General features: G+C 46.4%; 1 protein-coding gene across 1 annotated transcript in view; it reads left to right on the top strand.

The window, feature by feature from the left end:
• PLXND1 (plexin D1) overlaps positions 1-19,733 on the top strand; it is a 313,125-nt gene that overhangs the window by 143,982 nt on the left and 149,410 nt on the right. The window contains exons 10-11 of the mRNA XM_086939243.1: positions 815-904; positions 11,364-11,457. Coding sequence (XP_086795369.1) covers positions 815-904; positions 11,364-11,457 — 184 coding nt within the window. The remainder of the gene's footprint in view (positions 1-814; positions 905-11,363; positions 11,458-19,733) is intronic.

The raw sequence follows: 19,733 nt of genomic DNA, 5'->3' as shown, positions 1-19,733 counted from the left end.
AATGCATACTTTGGTCAGTACACACGAGAACTAATCTATTGAAATTTAGGGTAATAAATTACTCACTTGTGTTTTTTCAAGGTGACAGGTGAGCTCTTAACTTTAAAAAGAAGAAATTGGAACTAGGCAAATATATCTGGAATTGGTTATAAATGTTCTAGAGTCTTCGCTGTGTCCCCAGTCCCTTCCAGTGCTATCCCTTTTGTTGATGTGTTCCGTGAGACATAGCTGGTCCTTTGTGATGCTAATCCAAGGTGGAGACATTTAACGGTGTAAAGTTTTGTCTCCACAAACTTGTGCAATTCACATTTTTCAGAGTTTAAATTGCAATAAAAAGCTCTGCAGAATTGTACTTTTAGTGGGAGAACTTCCTTATCATAAAAGTTTTTTCACAAAATGTCAAGTTTGCAAACTTCTCAAAGCTTGATAACGTAAATGACCAGTACACTAAACTATGATTTTTCCTAATTCTGTAGAACTGTAAGGGCTTTCTGTACACATTGTGATTCCATACTCTTTGATGCTCACAGAAGAAGACATAACTCTTTGGCCTGAGTGTGATACACATTAGATTGTGTATTATTTATGAGGTAATGGAACTGCATAGAGTCATAATGAAGCCTTTATGATGAGGGTTCCAGAATGGTCACTTGGAGACTGAGCACCTTTGGCAGAAGCTTGATCTACTTTGTCCAGATGAAGTATAACTCTTGGTCTGAGAGCTTGTTGCATGGTATCTTTCTGCTTCTACTCCACACCTCATTAGTATCTTCAGTGAATCCCCAAATCTCCATCTTTTTCTCTCTTTCACCAGGATCAAGATCTGCAGTGTTCTTTCGGACCGGATAGGGCATTTGAGGCCCGGTGGGTGGATTCCTCAACAGTTGAATGCAGTAAAGTTCTGGTAGGTAGGCCCGTCTTTAATTAAAATGTTTTTTGACTATGAGGGTGGATTTTTGGTCCATGACATTCTTAAAGTGATTCATATACAAATGACGAATGCTCCTACATGAGACAGGACAAATATTTCCAGCAGTCATTTGGATTTGATGATTTGTGCGCATTACCAACTATTTCCCTTTCAAATGTTTGTCACTTCTGGTGGGGACTAACACACAAAAGTGTAGTCTGTCAATCTCCTTTCAAGAGTTTGTCATATTCACTGTGCACTTGATGATATGTTAATTTGCTGATGTCGCTTGAGATTGGGTAGTATATAGAGAAATTAGATTTTCGTGCAATGAGTCAAACTTGCCTGCTTCACCCGTGATGTTTGTCATTTGACACACACATTATAAATCACCCTCTGACAGAAAATGAACAAAATTTTACTCTAACCCAAGAGAGGAAATGAAAGCGAGCCTTTAGGTTATCCATGTAAAGATTATGCCAAGGCACGGTTGATTCCCGTTAGGTACATTGCTGATCATTGTGGCACACATTTGTTATTTTCATAAAAATAGCTTTCAGTTCTAGATCCAACCAATTAACAACAAGGTGTAAAAATATTGTTACAGGTTACAAACATGTTCCTTCGGCGTGGCTAGTCTTTCTTTTTAAGATTTCAACAGATTTCAGTGGATGATTTTGGTACATCAACAACTTAAAACAACTGCGAGCGAGTGATTTAATACGGTTTAAGAATAGAACACATAAGTTGCATTAAATTTCTGCATTCTTACTACAATTCAGTATGACTGTTCTAGGCATTGCTGTAGCAAAAGTTACGATACACTGATTTTCAGAGCTTTATCCATGCATGTAAATTGAACTATAGAATACGCACAGAGCCTACTACACACACTGTTAACAGTTGTGCCATCTGGTCCACTAAGGGTCATTTGAGGTTTGTTTTTTGTCTTCCCTGTTTTCTAGGGTTATGTGGTGTTTACTGTACCATGACCATGCTATTCGAGAGGCTTGTTGTTGTCAGCAGCTAAATTCTAGTATGGGGCACATATCTATACCATTCCAATTGTATTTATTGACCCTCTCCATAAAAAAACCCATTCAGCACATAAAAACTGATGTTTCTACTTGCTCCTGCATGTATGTTGTGAGTCTGGACAAGTGGCATCCATGTTGCTCATATTATGTTCGAATAAAAGATAGATGTTGACTTCCCTGAAGCCACAAGGAATGTTGCTGTTGTCAGAAGGTTCTTTTCCATGTTTGCACACGAATGAGGCATTCTTCATATATTTCCCTCATGAAGTGCCCTTTGGCTCTGGAAGTCTGCAGAACCTAAATTAAACCTTAGCTAGAGCTGAAATGGAGAATAGAGGACTAGCCATAATTGTTTTCCCATCTACACACATGCCCACCAACAAGCTGTCCCTAGCCAGTGTCTGACCTATCACTCCTCACACCCATGTCATGTAGACACCTGTGCATCCCCCATCTGACCTTCATTAGGATTGGTCTGGGAATTGCAAAGACTACACTCAGAAAGTCCCTGGCTATGTGCCTAGTTGGTGTCAGCTCCCATCTGATTTCCAGTTGTGGGTCTGAATCTTTTTCGGCCTTTGACTGTCCCCGATGTCCCGTTAGTTAACCTGTGAATTGGACAAGTCTTTCAGGGCTTGTTCCTTTCTTTCCTTTGGACTTGCGGACAAGCTCTGCTGCATCAGATGTGTGGAACATCTGAGCAGCAACAGGCCTTTGGATGTTGATATTTCCCCCAAGCCTAGAACTCTGGTAGAAGGTGTGCGGCTGTGACATCTTTCAGGGTAACAAGAAAAATGCCCCCTCTCTCTATAATTTTAGATGAAGACCAAATCAACAACTTAATTAAATCTGGTCTGGTATATTTATTTATACCTTTTACTTTTTTCTTTGTACAAAAAGACTTTCCAAAAAAAATGGCAGAGAAAGGATACACAGTACAAATAACAATTAACGTTATTCAACACTCTTAGACATGGCAATGCTTTACAAACAATATTTCAACATTACATCCAACAAAAATCCACATCACAATACAACGGTGTCTGTAATACATAAATTAATTTAACAATCGAACTTATTGACACAAAAAAAGCCAATTGAATACAAGAGCAACACACGCATATATCAATTTTGCTTTAGATACAACTGGATGTTGTGATTCGCTCTTGCAGAAGATGCCGACGCGTTTCAAGTTTGGACCATTAGTGTCCAAACTATCATCAGGGCTCAGTTATATGTCTAAAGGGATGTAGAAAAACAAAGTTTTAATACACCAGTTGCCTCATTTTTGTTTATTTGGAACTAAAACGTTTGGATAAAAATAAAGGAAGTACAGGTACTTCCTTTATTTTTATCCAAACGTTTTAGTTCCAAATAAACAAAAATGAGGCAACTGGTGTATTAAAACTTTGTTTTTCTACATCCCTTTAGACATATAACTGAGCCCTGATGATAGTTTGGACACTAATGGTCCAAACTTGAAACGCGTCGGCATCTTCTGCAAGAGCGAATCACAACATCCAGTTGTATCTAAAGCAAAATTGATATATGCGTGTGTTGCTCTTGTATTCAATTGGCTTTTTTTTGTGTCAATAAGTTCGATTGTTAAATTAATTTATGTATTACAGACACCGTTGTATTGTGATGTGGATTTTTGTTGGATGTAATGTTGAAATATTGTTTGTAAAGCATTGCCATGTCTAAGAGTGTTGAATAACGTTAATTGTTATTTGTACTGTGTATCCTTTCTCTGCCATTTTTTTTGGAAAGTCTTTTTGTACAAAGAAAAAAGTAAAAGGTATAAATAAATATACCAGACCAGATTTAATTAAGTTGTTGATTTGGTCTTCATCTAAAATTATAGAGAGAGGGGGCATTTTTCTTGTTATTAGATTTATATAGGGTCCAGCCCTCCCTCTACCCCGGTAAGGACCTATCTCCGTTTGTGTGCATCTTTCAGGGTACGACGGACCGGCAGAAGGCAGTCCAAGGATGAGTTTGTTTTAGCCCACATTCGCCACATCCTATCCCTGAAAATGCAGGTGCCTAGAACACCCTTCTTTGCAGCCCATACATGACAAAATAGTAGTCCTTTACCGCCTGTGGTTGAATAGTCTAATCTCAGATTTGTGTGACTCCCAACTTTAACCTTTACAATTCCATATACATCTTTATTTAAAGGTGCATTTAAACTAGCAAATCCCAGTTCTCCTCTTCTTAATTGGAATACGTAGGACCTGTAGGTACTGTAGGTCCATTGGTGCTCCCAACGTTTGATAATTTTGACTGTGACCTGCCATTCACATGATAAAAGCCTATAAAATAGGGTACCCCGCTGGATCTATTGTAAGCACCCGGGAGCTAAGCCCACCAGCCTGGTAGGTAAATAGAGGCCCTGTTCTCCAATACCGTGCCCACCCTTTCTAGAGATCCCCTCCTGCCTCGTGGACAGCTGTGGTTCATCTCATCTGCTGGCGTGGCAGCACCATCTGGGATCAGGCTGAAGAATCCTGAGAAAAGAGAGGAGTTAGTGATAGATATGAGAGGGATATTCTATTACCCTAATATCTGGGAAATGTACATGTATTTCTAAAACATACGTCTGGAAATGAGTATCAGGGTGTAAACTCAGAGTCTACGCCCCATCAGCTGATCTTTCGTATCAAATTGCCTGTTATGTCCTTAAAGGTTTTTCAGTGTATTGCACACTAGCCTCAACAATCTGCCTTGGTGTGCGACATTGATAGTAGCTACAGCTTTAAATAACCGGGTGGTTGTGAGTGTGACTCCAACAAGGCTTAGGTGCTCTGAGACTGGGCCCCTCTCTGGACTGAGCCTTAGATATGCAGAGATTCTGCATTTGACCGTACAAGTCACAGATCTTCAGAGGCTGTTTCCCATCCCCGGCTAAGCCTAACATCCTCATTCTGTGCATCTGACTGAACGAGGAGTAGATCCGCACAGGCTCTGCACCCCACTGGACTGAGACTTAGATCCTCAGAGACTCTGCACCTCACTGGACTGAACCTTCGATCCTCAGAGACTCTGCAACTCACTGGACTGAGCCTTAGATCCTCAGAGACTCTGCAACTCACTGGACTGAGCCTTATATCCTCAGAGACTCTGCACCTCACTGGACTGAGCCTTAGATCCTCAGAGACTCTGCAACTCACTGGACTGAGCCTTATATCCTCAGAGACTCTGCACCTCACTGGACTGAGCCTTAGATCTTCAGAGTCTCTGCACCTCATTGGACTGAACCTTAGATCCTCAGAGGCTGTGTACATCACTAGACCGAGCCTTAGATCTTCAGAGGCTCTGCGCCTCACTGGCCTGAGCCTTAGATCCTAGAAGACTGTGCACCTTACAAGATTGGACCTCAGATCCTAAGACACTCGATTGAGACTTCAATCCTAAGAGACTCTGCACTTGATGGGCCTGAGCCTAAGATACTCAGTGGCTGTTAACCTCACTGGACTGAGCCTTCGATTCTCAAAGGATGTGTACACCATTAAACTGAGCCTTAGATCCTCAGTGGCTCTGCAGTCTGCACCTCACTGGACTGAGCCTTAGATCCTCAGAGGCTCTGCACCGCACTGGACTGAGCCTTAGATCCTCAGAGGCTCTGCACCGCACTGGACTGAGCCTTAGATCCTCAGAGACTCTGCACCTCACTGGACTGAGCCTTAGATCCTCAGAGACTCTGCACCTCACTGGACTGAGACTTAGATCCTCAGAGACTCTGCACCTCACTGGACTGAGCCTAAGATCCATAGAGACTCTGCACCTCACTGGACTGAGTCTTAGATCCTCAGGGGTTCTGCACCTCACTGGACTGAGCCTTAGATCCTCAGAGGCTCTGCACCTCACTGGACTGAGCCTTAGATCCTCAGAGACTCTGCACCTCACTGGACTGAGCCTTAGATCCTCAGAGACTCTGCACCTCACTGGACTGAGACTTAGATCCTCAGAGACTCTGCACCTCACTGGACTGAGCCTTAGATCCTCAGAGACTCTGCACCTCACTGGACTGAGCCTTAGATCCTCAGAGACTCTGCACCTCACTGGACTGAGCCTTAGATCCTCAGAGACTCTGCACCTCACTGGACTGAGCCTTATATCCTCAGAGACTCTGCACCTCACTGGACTGAGCCTTAGATCTTCAGAGTCTCTGCACCTCATTGGACTGAACCTTAGATCCTCAGAGGCTGTGTACATCACTAGACCGAGCCTTAGATCTTCAGAGGCTCTGCGCCTCACTGGCCTGAGCCTTAGATCCTAGAAGACTGTGCACCTTACAAGATTGGACCTCAGATCCTAAGACACTCGATTGAGACTTCAATCCTAAGAGACTCTGCACTTGATGGGCCTGAGCCTAAGATACTCAGTGGCTGTTAACCTCACTGGACTGAGCCTTCGATTCTCAAAGGATGTGTACACCATTAAACTGAGCCTTAGATCCTCAGTGGCTCTGCAGTCTGCACCTCACTGGACTGAGCCTTAGATCCTCAGAGGCTCTGCACCGCACTGGACTGAGCCTTAGATCCTCAGAGGCTCTGCACCTCACTGGACTGAGCCTTAGATCCTCAGAGACTCTGCACCTCACTGGACTGAGACTTAGATCCTCAGAGACTCTGCACCTCACTGGACTGAGCCTAAGATCCATAGAGACTCTGCACCTCACTGGACTGAGTCTTAGATCCTCAGGGGTTCTGCACCTCACTGGACTGAGCCTTAGATCCTCAGAGGCTCTGCACCTCACTGGACTGAGCCTTAGATCCTCAGAGACTCTGCACCTCACTGGACTGAGCCTTAGATCCTCAGAGACTCTGCACCTCACTGGACTGAGACTTAGATCCTCAGAGACTCTGCACCTCACTGGACTGAGCCTTAGATCCTCAGAGACTCTGCACCTCACTGGACTGAGCCTTAGATCCTCAGAGACTCTGCACCTCACTGGACTGAGCCTTAGATCCTCAGAGACTCTGCACCTCACTGGACTGAGCCTTATATCCTCAGAGACTCTGCACCTCACTGGACTGAGCCTTAGATCTTCAGAGTCTCTGCACCTCATTGGACTGAACCTTAGATCCTCAGAGGCTGTGTACATCACTAGACCGAGCCTTAGATCTTCAGAGGCTCTGCGCCTCACTGGCCTGAGCCTTAGATCCTAGAAGACTGTGCACCTTACAAGATTGGACCTCAGATCCTAAGACACTCGATTGAGACTTCAATCCTAAGAGACTCTGCACTTGATGGGCCTGAGCCTAAGATACTCAGTGGCTGTTAACCTCACTGGACTGAGCCTTCGATTCTCAAAGGATGTGTACACCATTAAACTGAGCCTTAGATCCTCAGTGGCTCTGCAGTCTGCACCTCACTGGACTGAGCCTTAGATCCTCAGAGGCTCTGCACCGCACTGGACTGAGCCTTAGATCCTCAGAGACTCTGCACCTCACTGGACTGAGCCTTAGATCCTCAGAGACTCTGCACCTCACTGGACTGAGACTTAGATCCTCAGAGACTCTGCACCTCACTGGACTGAGCCTAAGATCCATAGAGACTCTGCACCTCACTGGACTGAGCCTAAGATCCATAGAGACTCTGCACCTCACTGGACTGAGTCTTAGATCCTCAGGGGTTCTGCACCGCACTGGACTGAGCCTTAGATCCTCAGAGACTCTGCACCTCACTGGACTGAGCCTTAGATCCTCAGAGACTCTGCACCTCACTGGACTGAGACTTAGATCCTCAGAGACTCTGCACCTCACTGGACTGAGCCTAAGATCCATAGAGACTCTGCACCTCACTGGACTGAGTCTTAGATCCTCAGGGGTTCTGCACCTCACTGGACTGAGCCTTAGATCCTCAGAGGCTCTGCACCTCACTGGACTGAGCCTTAGATCCTCAGAGACTCTGCACCTCACTGGACTGAGCCTTAGATCCTCAGAGACTCTGCACCTCACTGGACTGAGACTTAGATCCTCAGAGACTCTGCACCTCACTGGACTGAGCCTTAGATCCTCAGAGACTCTGCACCTCACTGGACTGAGCCTTAGATCCTCAGAGACTCTGCACCTCACTGGACTGAGCCTTAGATCCTCAGAGACTCTGCACCTCACTGGACTGAGCCTTATATCCTCAGAGACTCTGCACCTCACTGGACTGAGCCTTAGATCTTCAGAGTCTCTGCACCTCATTGGACTGAACCTTAGATCCTCAGAGGCTGTGTACATCACTAGACTGAGCCTTAGATCTTCAGAGGCTCTGCGCCTCACTGGCCTGAGCCTTAGATCCTAGAAGACTGTGCACCTTACAAGATTGGACCTCAGATCCTAAGACACTCGATTGAGACTTCAATCCTAAGAGACTCTGCACTTGATGGGCCTGAGCCTAAGATACTCAGTGGCTGTTAACCTCACTGGACTGAGCCTTCGATTCTCAAAGGATGTGTACACCATTAAACTGAGCCTTAGATCCTCAGTGGCTCTGCAGTCTGCACCTCACTGGACTGAGCCTTAGATCCTCAGAGGCTCTGCACCGCACTGGACTGAGCCTTAGATCCTCAGAGACTCTGCACCTCACTGGACTGAGCCTTAGATCCTCAGAGACTCTGCACCTCACTGGACTGAGACTTAGATCCTCAGAGACTCTGCACCTCACTGGACTGAGCCTAAGATCCATAGAGACTCTGCACCTCACTGGACTGAGTCTTAGATCCTCAGGGGTTCTGCACCTCACTGGACTGAGCCTTAGATCCTCAGAGGCTCTGCACCGCACTGGACTGAGCCTTAGATCCTCAGAGGCTCTGCACCGCACTGGACTGAGCCTTAGATCCTCAGAGACTCTGCACCTCACTGGACTGAGACTTAGATCCTCAGAGGCTCTGCACCTCACTGGACTGAGCCTTAGATCCTCAGAGACTCTGCACCTCACTGGACTGAGACTTAGATCCTCAGAGACTCTGCACCTCACTGGACTGAGACTTAGATCCTCAGAGACTCTGCACCTCACTGGACTGAGCCTTAGATCCTCAGAGACTCTGCACCTCACTGGACTGAGCCTTCGATTCTCAAAGGATGTGCACAACACTAAACTGAGCCTTAGATCCTCAGAGGCTCTGCACCTTACTAGACTGAGCGTTAGATCCTCAGAGGCTCTGCACCACACTGGACTGAGCCTTAGACCCTCATAGGCTGTGCACCTTACTAGACTGAGCGTTAGATCCTCAGAGGCTCTGCACCACACTGGACTGAGCCTTAGACCCTCATAGGCTGTGCACCTTACTAGACTGAGCGTTAGATCTTCAGAGGCTCTGCACCACACTGGACTGAGCCTGAGACCCTCATAGGCTGTGCACCTTACTAGACTGAGCGTTAGATCTTCAGAGGCTCTGCACCACACTGGACTGAGCCTTAGACCCTCATAGGCTGTGCACCTTACCAGATTGAGGCTTGGATCCTAAGAGATCCTGCACATGACGGGCACGAGCCTTAGTTACTCAGTGGCTGTTAACCTCACTGGAGTGAGCTTTCGATTCTCAAAGGCTGTACACCTCACCAGATTGAGGTTTAGATCCTCAGAGCTGGGCCCCCAACCATCATGAGCCTTAGATCCTCAGAGCCTTGCACCTGACCAGCCTCAGAGCTTAGATCCACAGAGGCTGTGTACAATACTGGACTGAGCCTAACATCCTGCGAGGCTCAGCACCTCACTGGACTGAGCTTTAGCCCCTCAGATGCTGTGCCCCTCACTGCATTGAGCCTTTAATTGTTAGAGACTGTCCTTCTGACAGACTTAGGCTCTTAGATCCTCAGACACTGTGCACCTGACCGACCTGAGCCATAGATCCTCAGAGGTTGTGAACTGCACTGGACCAAGCCTTAGATCTTAAGACGCTGTGCACCTGGCCGGTTTGAGACATGTAAATGTAAATGTAAATGTATAGGCATTTATATAGCGCACTACTTACCCGGAGGGTCCCAAGGCGCTTCGACCGCTGCGAAACCCTTCCTGGCTTCCCTGAGAGATGGTCCCTTAATGGGTATCTCCAGGGTGAGACCAGGCATCCCCGGCGGTCTGGTGGGGCCGTTAGTGAAGATGAGGCAAGCTAATGCCCAGAGTTGCCGAGTGTGATCGCTGATCAGAGTGGGCACCGAGGCGAGAGAATTATCGAGTCCGCTGACCCTGGTCCAGAAACCTGCCGCGCCGGGAATCGAACCCTGGTCCCGGGCCGTCCTCTGCTCTCGGGTCTGCCGCCTCTAACCGGTGAGACATAGATCCTAGGAGACTGTGTACTACACTAGACTGAGTCCTTTATCCTCAGAGGATGTGCACCTGACGGGCAGAACTTTACATCCTCAGAGGTTAAACATCTGAGCGGCCTGCGCTTCAGATATGCTTATGCTATGATTGTATCTTACTAGTCCAAACCTTAGATCCTTAAAATGTTTTTTACTGAGTCAAAGATCATCATTTCCTAGAATTCTCACTAGATGAACCTTAGATCCATCCTCAGTGACTTTGTGTCTGACTATAAGAAGCCATAGATCCTAACAGCCTGTACCTGTCCACACCAGAGGCTACGCTGCTGACTATACCGCGACTGTGCTCCTGATCAGAACTGCTCTGCAGCCAAGATCATCATGTGTTAACTGACAAAGTCTAGTATCCCTTCAGGATGTGGGTCTGAGTGGGCCCAGCCATTGCTCTTCAGAACCTGTGCTCCTGGGCAGGCCAAGCGAAGATCTTCAGGGCCTGTCGCCTCATCAGAACCAAACCAGACATGTGCAGACAAAACCAGGGTGCATCCTCTTGTGTGGCACTCGAGGTCTGGAACACATTCATTTAGAGCTGAGATGAGTGGAGTCTTTTCTCTTGGTCCCTCTGCTTGACCTCATCGTTTCTGCTATTGTTTTTTCCATTTCAACCAATTTTAATACAATTTGTGAAATATGTTGCTGACTCTAGGGATGCTTCACTTTTGCATTGAAATTAATGAGATGACATAAAAGAAGGCCACGTTGCATAGAGTGGGTGGGGAAGTGGAATACATAAATACTAACAATATTAACTACAAATTAACAAGAACTAGCATATGCATAGTAACTGTGGTGGTTAACTACAAAGGCTACAGAGAAAACTCAAGTGGGGGCCCCAGTGTTATTGATGGCAGAACAGACAATTGGTCTATATCAACCATCACCTTCCTTATCAATGTTCAGCCTCAGCACCATTTCCAGATATGATTTAGAAATATGCTAGAAACGTGGCCCAGAAGGCTAAGGTCATTCCAAAATGTACATACATTTCTTATTTTTACAGCTGAAAATTGCCTAGCAATTTATGTGCAGTCTACTGTTCTTGACTTCCGGTTGGGTTAATGCAGCCATGACTCTGCTCCTTTCCTCTTGCAGCTCCAGACCTTTGAGAAGGAGCAGGCCTTCCCACTGAGCCTGCAGCTCAAGAACTACCCGGGGCGGTTCCTCGACAGCCCAGAGATCATGGCAGGTTTGTGCACCTTTCCATTTCCAGAGCAGCAACTTCCATTTTGTCTTCAACCACGGAATAACAACTCATACTATAATACATAGATATACATGGACAGGATGTTCTAAAAAAAAGAAAATATATAAGATATACACAGTGCTTGAAATGGAAAAATGGAAGTGGAGGTACTCTGTGACAGAGTGCCTGCTTGTTTCTGAGAAGTGCGGGTACTCTCCAATTAAAAGTATTGCATTTCTCTTGAGAAGTGTCGGTACTCTCTCTCTCAAAATAAAAAAGTGCAGGTACTCCGTACCGGACAGTACCGGCCCATTTAAAGCACTGGATATACATGTATGACGTTTTTCCATAACACATAAGCTAGTCCAAGAAACGTTCTGGGATAGAGCAGGATTTTAACTAGAAGGTAGGGAAACAGATAGGGAAGAAAGGTTAGCACCTGTCTTTTCTAAGTGCTCATGTTGTGTTACATTAACTTGGGTACAATATACACTACAGGAATGGGCTGGTATCTAGCTGCATCCAAGCCATGGCTGAGCCAAACTCTTTTAGTATCTTTCTTTATGGTCCCTGTTTAGACTTTTAGTTTACCCACTTTCTTCTTAGGCCAGAACACAAATAATTTGGCTACAAGCAGTGGGCAGCTTTTCCTCTCCTTTTTCTACACATAACAGAATTCCTTCCCCTGTTGTATATTAGGGTTGTGCCAGTTTGTGATGCTATTTCCTCCTTTACTTCTTGAACCTTTTTTAAATCCTAGCAAACTTTTTGCCTTTTAACTTCACTGCTACCTGTTATGAGACGTGTGCCATAATAACAGAGGTCTAGGCATATTAAAAACATTTTTAAAAAACGTGTTAATTAATTTTAGCAGCATTATATATGCCTAAAAAAATAGCCAATGTATATATCAACATATTTGACGACCTAAGATAATCTTGGTTTCAGTAGCCTCTTCATAACCCATATTTCACATCCGAAAGATCCAATCTCAAATCTCCGCTCTTCTTCATTTTATGGTAGGCTGTTGCCAGGGGATTCAGTAGCTCATCAACAAATGGCCTCCATGTCACACAATTTGTCCCCCACCCATTGTACGGCACCTATGACGTATGACCTATGACGTATGACCTATGACAGTACCTTGTGTTAGCTTCTGACTTTGACCACACCTCCTTATTGGTCGGCCATTCCTTTGCGAGAAGTTGTATTGGCTTTTCTGCTCATCCAGAGTGTCTCTTAAAAGATTTAACTTATGTCCTGTGTGATCCTCGAAATTAGTCCTCCCAGATACAGCTTTGAGTCATGCAATCTTTCCAGCAGCAGTAACTCTCTGTAGCCCCGAAAGTCACTCCTTGCCAATATTTGCCAATTGGCAGATATGACCAGATTGTAGCTTTATACCTGGATAAGCTCCCAGCCAGGCTTCACAGCTGTTTCCAGTAACTCCAGGACATTATTCCAGTCCCCACTTCTAACCGGGAAACCATCCCTGACCCTATTTTTGCCAAGTCTCTTTCCACTCTTGCCTATGTCCTCCTTCACTCTTCTATGCTTGCCTTAAAAAAACTATCACTGCTCTTGCACTGACCTGCGGGCACTCTAACCCCATCCACTCTGCATTCTTGCAGGAGGGCACCCCGCAGCCCCGACTAATAGCAGCCTTGTCTCTTGGCACCCCCCTAATTACAAAAACATGTCCCTAGTACAAGGATGGCACTTCCGTAAGGCGAAAACCTCAGGGCATTGCCTCATAGTGGCACCAAATTACTATAAAAATCTGGAAATTTATCTTTTTTCTGTTTATGGGGAGCACACGGGATGCAAAACTCTTTGCCTGATGTTGTGATGCCCCTTGAAACATTTCTGACCTCTTAATATGCACATCACTTTTAACCCCACCTTAAAGGTACAGTACTGAACTGCTAATCCTTAACCCTTCTGCACAGGAGCAAAGGGAAGGTTGACATGTTTCGGCCTTTGTGGACTTCATCAGTGTGATGTTGTGTGAGTTCCGACAGCACAGGACATTTAGGGCATACGTTTCCCACTTAGAAACAATTACTGAAAGAATACAAAACTGATGGACACAAATCTTCAGCCTGTTGTTCTTAACCACTGGACATTGGCAATGGCGAAGTGATCAAAATTCCACCGATTCAGCTGGCGAAACAAAGCAGTCTGCCCACCCCTATTAAAAAGCACAAGTATCTCCAGACAAAGCGTAGAGGAGATGTGGTTTACTACCTGAGTAAATGACCTCAAAGCCTGGCGACCTGGGGGTTGACACGTGGCAAGACCTTGTGTGATTCTGAGAAAATTACTTTGTGATGAAATGTTGCGGGATGTATATTATAATATAACCAATATGTTACGTCGTTCTACTGTTTCATTCATCATCAGCAATCCCAGCCACTGATATATGCCTTCAGTTCACAGAATATGAGGTTAAGTGCTTTGCAAAGGTTTGTGAGAGAAATACATTATTTACAAATAGTTTTGGCCTCCTTGGGGATGCAGTCTCAAGGCACAATCAGCCTGGGACTCGCTTCTTGAAATAGCTCTCCGACTTAGGAAGACTCAGCAGCCAATCAGAAAACAGCACAAAGTCAACACCTCTTTATTAATAGGTTCTTGTGAAACTCCTGGGCTCAAACATGCATAGAGTATAGTGCTAACACAAGGACCTCTGGGGGCCCTCAGAGGATACAGAAGGCCTCAGGGGCACAGACAGGCCGTGCATCACCCTCAGCAGGGACCCCACCCTGGCTTCCCTCACGCTGACAGCACAGTTTGATCCTCTGCCAAGGGGGTCCTTCCTGCAGGCTTCCTTGGAATGAATCGCAAGTCGAACAATGTGAGGATATTCTGAAGGTCGGGGGAGGAATCCGTCCTAATGGAGATAAGGACGCTAGTGACATGGGGAGGGCCCAGCTGCGGCCCCTGGAGTGGAAAACGCTGCCCTCTGGAAAGGGCTCTTCCAAGGCGCATGCCAGAGAGAGTGTGTGAACTCGACTTCCATTGAGAAGCACGGGGGCTTAGAAACTGACGTAGGACAGAGGGGCGAGCGCCGCTTGAAGACATACGAAACATGTCCTCAGAGGGAGCGGCGCTGACACGGACTGGGGTGACATGAGAACGGAGTGACCCTGAGAAGAGGAGGAGCCATGGGAAGGAATGAGGGGCTACAGAGAGGAGAGAGGGCTAGGGAAACAGGGATGGGCTAGAAGACAGAAAGTCAGGGATTGTGGGAGGGGTACAGAGGAGAGAGAGGAGGCAAGAGGGAGAAAAGAGAGAAGAGAGTTAGCAAAGTAGTGAGGGGAGGGGAGAAAGTAGAAGAAAGAGGCAGTAGATACCGGCGAGAGGAGGAAGAAAGAGAGAAAGGATGCAGAGAGGAGAGTGGAAGGAGCGTAAGGAGTGTAGAGAGGAGAGTGGAAAGAGTGTAGAGAAGAGAGTGGAAGGAGCGTAGATAGGAGAGAGAAGCAAGTAGGAAGGGAAAATGGATTAGAGACAGAGAAAAAGAGGGTTTATCGTTTATGAAAGTAGGTAGGAAAGGACAGAGAGAAGTGGACGGGGATAGGGAATGGTGGGAGAAGCCTAGGGCGAAGGAGAGAGCGAGGACGTGGGAGTGGGTACAGGGAAGAGAGAGGAGACCACCGATAGACAGAAACAGAAAAAGACGGATTGAGGCTGGAGGTTAGAAAGAGAGAGACGGGTGCTAGCGAGGAGGAAGAGTTAAGGAACGAGAACACAGGCACACTCCTCCACTGAGGGAAGTGAAGGAGGGTGGAGGAAGGTGAGCAGAGGGTAGGGAAAGGAGAAGGGGTTAAGGAGTGAGTGCACTGAGTGAAGTGAAGGAGGGTGGAGGAAGGTGAGCAGAGGGCAGGGAGAGGAGGGGTTAAGGAGTGAGTGCACTGAGTGAAGTGAAGGAGGGTGGAGGAAGGTGAGCAGAGGGTAGGGAAAGGAGAAGGGGTTAAGGAGTGAGTGCACTGAGTGAAGTGAAGGAGGGTGGAGGAAGGTGAGCAGAGGGCAGGGAGAGGAGGAGAAGGGGTTAAGGAGTGAGTGCACTGAGTGAAGTGAAGGAGGGTGGAGGGTGGAGGAAGGTGAGCAGAGGGCAGGGAGAGGAGGAGAAGGGGTTAAGGAGTGAGTGCACTGAGTGAAGTGAAGGAGGGTGGAGGAAGGTGAGCAGAGGGCAGGGAGAGAGGAGAGAGGACCAGACAGAGTTCACCTGAACAGGCAGGCGGATCGATGGAGCACCCTTCAAGAGAGGCCACACTGCTGATGCTGACAGCATAACATGTCCCATCCCTCTGCTGAGAGACACTGGGCACCATGGCGTTGGTGGGAGAGGCAGAATGGAGACAGGCTTGGATTGGCCTATCTGACAGTCGGGCAGTGCCACTCTACACATTTTTCTGTGCCTACAAGGGCAGGTTTGTAGCCGTGAAGGGATCTTTTCTAAAGTGCATTCCTACTGTAAGAACTGAAGCAGATCAGCGCAGATGTTGCTGGCACAGGAGTGCTGGACATGCAAGATAAAGAGTTTACATGTGCGCACACATACACATGCACGTGCACACATATACCCACGTACAGACACAAGTACACATACGCAAACATATGCGTAAATACATATGCCCACGCATACACACACATGCACACACCACACAAACCAACACATGCACACAAAGGCACACAAATGCATGCCCACATCCCAAACATACACATACATATGCACACACACACACACGCAAACATGTGCATGTATGTGAAAACATACACACGTGCACACACTTGTGCAAGTGCATGCATACACAAGCACCTGCACACACACATGCACACACACAGCACTCAACACACACATGCATGCACACACAAGCACCTGCACACATCCCAAACACACACATGCACACACACAGCACTCAACACACACATGCATGCACACACAAACACATCCCCACACCCGCACACACACACACAAACATATGTGTACCCAACACACATATGTGATGCACACACTCTTTTTGAGCTGGGACAGCTGATTGATGTGCCTTAAAATACACCATTTGCCACTAATGTATCATGAAAAACCTTTAGTGAACAATCATAATATATGTAAAGACGGCGTTAAAATCGTGTTTAGTTTTGCACAACGTTACAGACCTAAAGTGGTAGAAAATGCCACAGATTTCCCCTAAATTGCACACCTCAGTTAATTGCACCAGAAGAGCGAAAAGGCTCAAGTCAAGGTTTGTAAACGAGGGGCGCTTTTCTTGCACTTTTCCTCTTTTTACCCTAGAGGAGCCACAGTTCAGAATAATCCGTCACAGGATAAATGAGACCGTTTGCAAAAGAGGCGTCAGAGCGTTTTGTAGGGGAATATCTCCTCAAACAGGGCCTGGCCTCAGAGAGAGTGCTCCCCCCCCCCTTGCCCCTCAGTCTGTTAAAGAAAAACTGACCCCCCTCCCCTCTCCACCCCATCGATAGACTGACCATTCAAGAAAAAGACTAACTCATCCCAAGAGAGATCGACATTCTCAAAGTGGAACATATTGTTGTAATGTGGGACTTGCCCCACAAGAGAAACTGACTGTCCTAAAATAGGACTGCTCACAATAAAATATGACAGCCAAGTAAAGAAGTGTAATGTCTTCAAATGTTGGGTGATCTTGCGAAAGATATACTGATCCTACTGAAGGGAAGCTGAGTCTCTTAAAGAGAGAGACGGAAAAAGTATTATATCCCACTGAAGAGTGTAGAAAGAGTAACAAACACTTGGGAGGAAACAGAACACAGGAGGAAGGCCAGGAGAAGGTGAACCAACCACAATGAAGGAGGGAGGCAGAAGGAGGTGTCTGGATAGGGGCCATAAACCTCAGCTTCACATTTCCTGCTCCACCTGATAAAACAAGCACAAAGAGGTTCTCCCAGCGGTTTACTGGCATTTTCTGACATGATATGCGGGTTAGGGAGGACTGGTCACCTCGCTTCACTGTGTATATCACGTCTCACAATGCCCCGAGTTTAGGGGTCAGTAGGCAATGGGTGACCAAGGGTTAGGAATAGCTGTGACCTGAGGAAATGAAATGAAAAACTCCCAAGACAGGTGCACTATCTTTATACTCTCAAATGGCAACATTTTCTAACATCAACATAAGGCTAAATTTATTTATTTATTTATTTATTTTTGCTATTTTTAAAGCGCGCAAATACCCATACGGGTGTCTCGGCGCTAGTGATCAGAAACTCCTTACTCTTTGAGGGTAGTTAGGCAGAGGAGAAAAGCCATGTCTTGAGGCTCTTTCGGAATTTGATGAGGGTGGGGGCAGTTTTGATATGCAGAGGGAGGGTATTCCATAGTTTGGCCGTAGCTGTAGTAAAGCACCTGTCTCCCCAAGTGGCCTTTTTTGTCCGAGGGACAGAGAGCATGCAAGTAGTAGAAGATCGAAGTGTTCTACTATGCTCCGGAGGATGAAGAGCTATTTTTAGGAACTTAGGCCCTGGGTAATTAAGGGTCTTGTAAGCTATACAAAGAGCCTTGAATTTTATTCGGTTCCTGATTGGGAGCCAGTGGAGCTCTTTGATGCGGTGGGATACCGATGTGAATTTGGGGATTGAAAGTAAAATTCTTGCAGCCGCGTTTTGAACGGTCTGGAATTTGTTAAGGACTCCTTCCTGCGCATTAAGAAGCAGAGAGTTACAATAGTCCGTTTTTGAGAATACAAGGGTACTAATGAGGGTTTTGCCAGCTGACTGAGGTAGATATGGAAGAAGTTTCTTGATTTTTTTGAGTACAAAGAATGCAGATGATGTCACGGCATTGGCGTGGTGGTGAAAGGTCAGTTTGTTATCGAAGATAACTCCCAAATTGCGCACCTTCATCACCGGTTTGGGGGGGGATCCCAGCTCCGGAGGCCACCATTGTGGGGACCATGCTGGTTTCAAGCTCCCGAATGTCATCACCTCCGTTTTATCGGTGTTAAGCTTGAGGCAGTTTGATGACATCCAGGAGCTTATTTCCTTCATACCTTCCTGGAAGTTGGCTGCTACGCTAGCTCCGTTATCATGCACCGATAGCACTAGTTGCGTGTCATCGGCGTATGTGGTCAGTGCAATGCCATAGGATTTTATCACCCTCGCCAAGTCCGATACATAGATATTAAAAAGCGTCGGACTTAGCGAGGAGCCTTGTGGGACTCCACAGGGGAGAGAGAAGGTCTGGGAGGTGTAGTTACCCATTTTGGCAATCTGTGGCCGGTTGGCGAGAAATGAAGCGATCAGGTCTTTGGCTGTTCCTCCTATTCCCAGGGCTGCGACACGGTCGATCAAAATGATATGATCGACCGTGTCAAATGCAGCGGAGAGATCCAGGAGTATCAAGACAGCTGATCCTCCTTTGTCCATAGTTGTTCTAATTTCGTCCGCGGCTTTTAGTAATGCCGTCTCAGTCCCGTGTCCCTGCCTAAAACCGAACTGAGTGTCGTCTAGCAAGTAGTTGTCGTTTATGTATTTTGACAACTGCAAGTTCATGGCTTTTTCAAAAATCTTTGCTGGAAATGGGAGACAAGCGATAGGTCTATAGCTTGCTGGAAGAAGAGGGTCTAGCGTGGGTTTTTTCAGCAAAGGTTTTATGATCGCTTCTTTCCAGACTGACGGATATGTTCCCGTAGTGAACATGGCATTACATATAGTGGATAGTGAAGGGGAGATTGCTTCCGGTATGCGGTTGAGAATGGAGGGGGGACAAGGGTCCAAGGGGGAGCCGGATTTGGTGCTGGCTACTAGACGTTGAATATGATCTTTGTCTACAGGGTTAAAGGATAAAAAAGTTGGTGAATTGCTAGTAGAGGGGGAAGTCACAGATTGTGGAGAGGTAGGTCGCGAAAAAGTCTGGAAGATGGAACTGACTTTTTCCTCAAAGAAACTGGCCAAGGCGTCGGTCAGTGATTGGGAAGTCTCTAAGGGCGGCGTCGGGGGGTTGGATAAGGTGGTGACTACCCTGAATAATTCTCCTGATGAATTTTTTGCCTGATTGATCTGAGTGATAAAGTAGTGACTTTTCTCGGTGGTTATCGCTCTTTTGTAGATAGCGAGGGCATTTTTGTAGTTGGATTTGTCTGCCGGGCTGTAGTTGCGACGCCATTGTCTTTCCAGGTTCCTGCAATGTTGTTTCTGCATGCGTAGGGCCTCCGTGAACCATGGGGCCGAGGGTATAGTTCTATTTCGGCGTGTTGATTTGGGAGGGGCTAGTATGTTACAGGCCAAGTCCAGGTAATGGC

Source organism: Lissotriton vulgaris, chromosome 9 (assembly GCF_964263255.1).
Source record: "Lissotriton vulgaris chromosome 9, aLisVul1.2, whole genome shotgun sequence".
Lineage (NCBI taxonomy): Eukaryota > Metazoa > Chordata > Amphibia > Caudata > Salamandridae > Lissotriton > Lissotriton vulgaris.
This window is presented reverse-complemented; position numbering and strand designations above follow the sequence as displayed.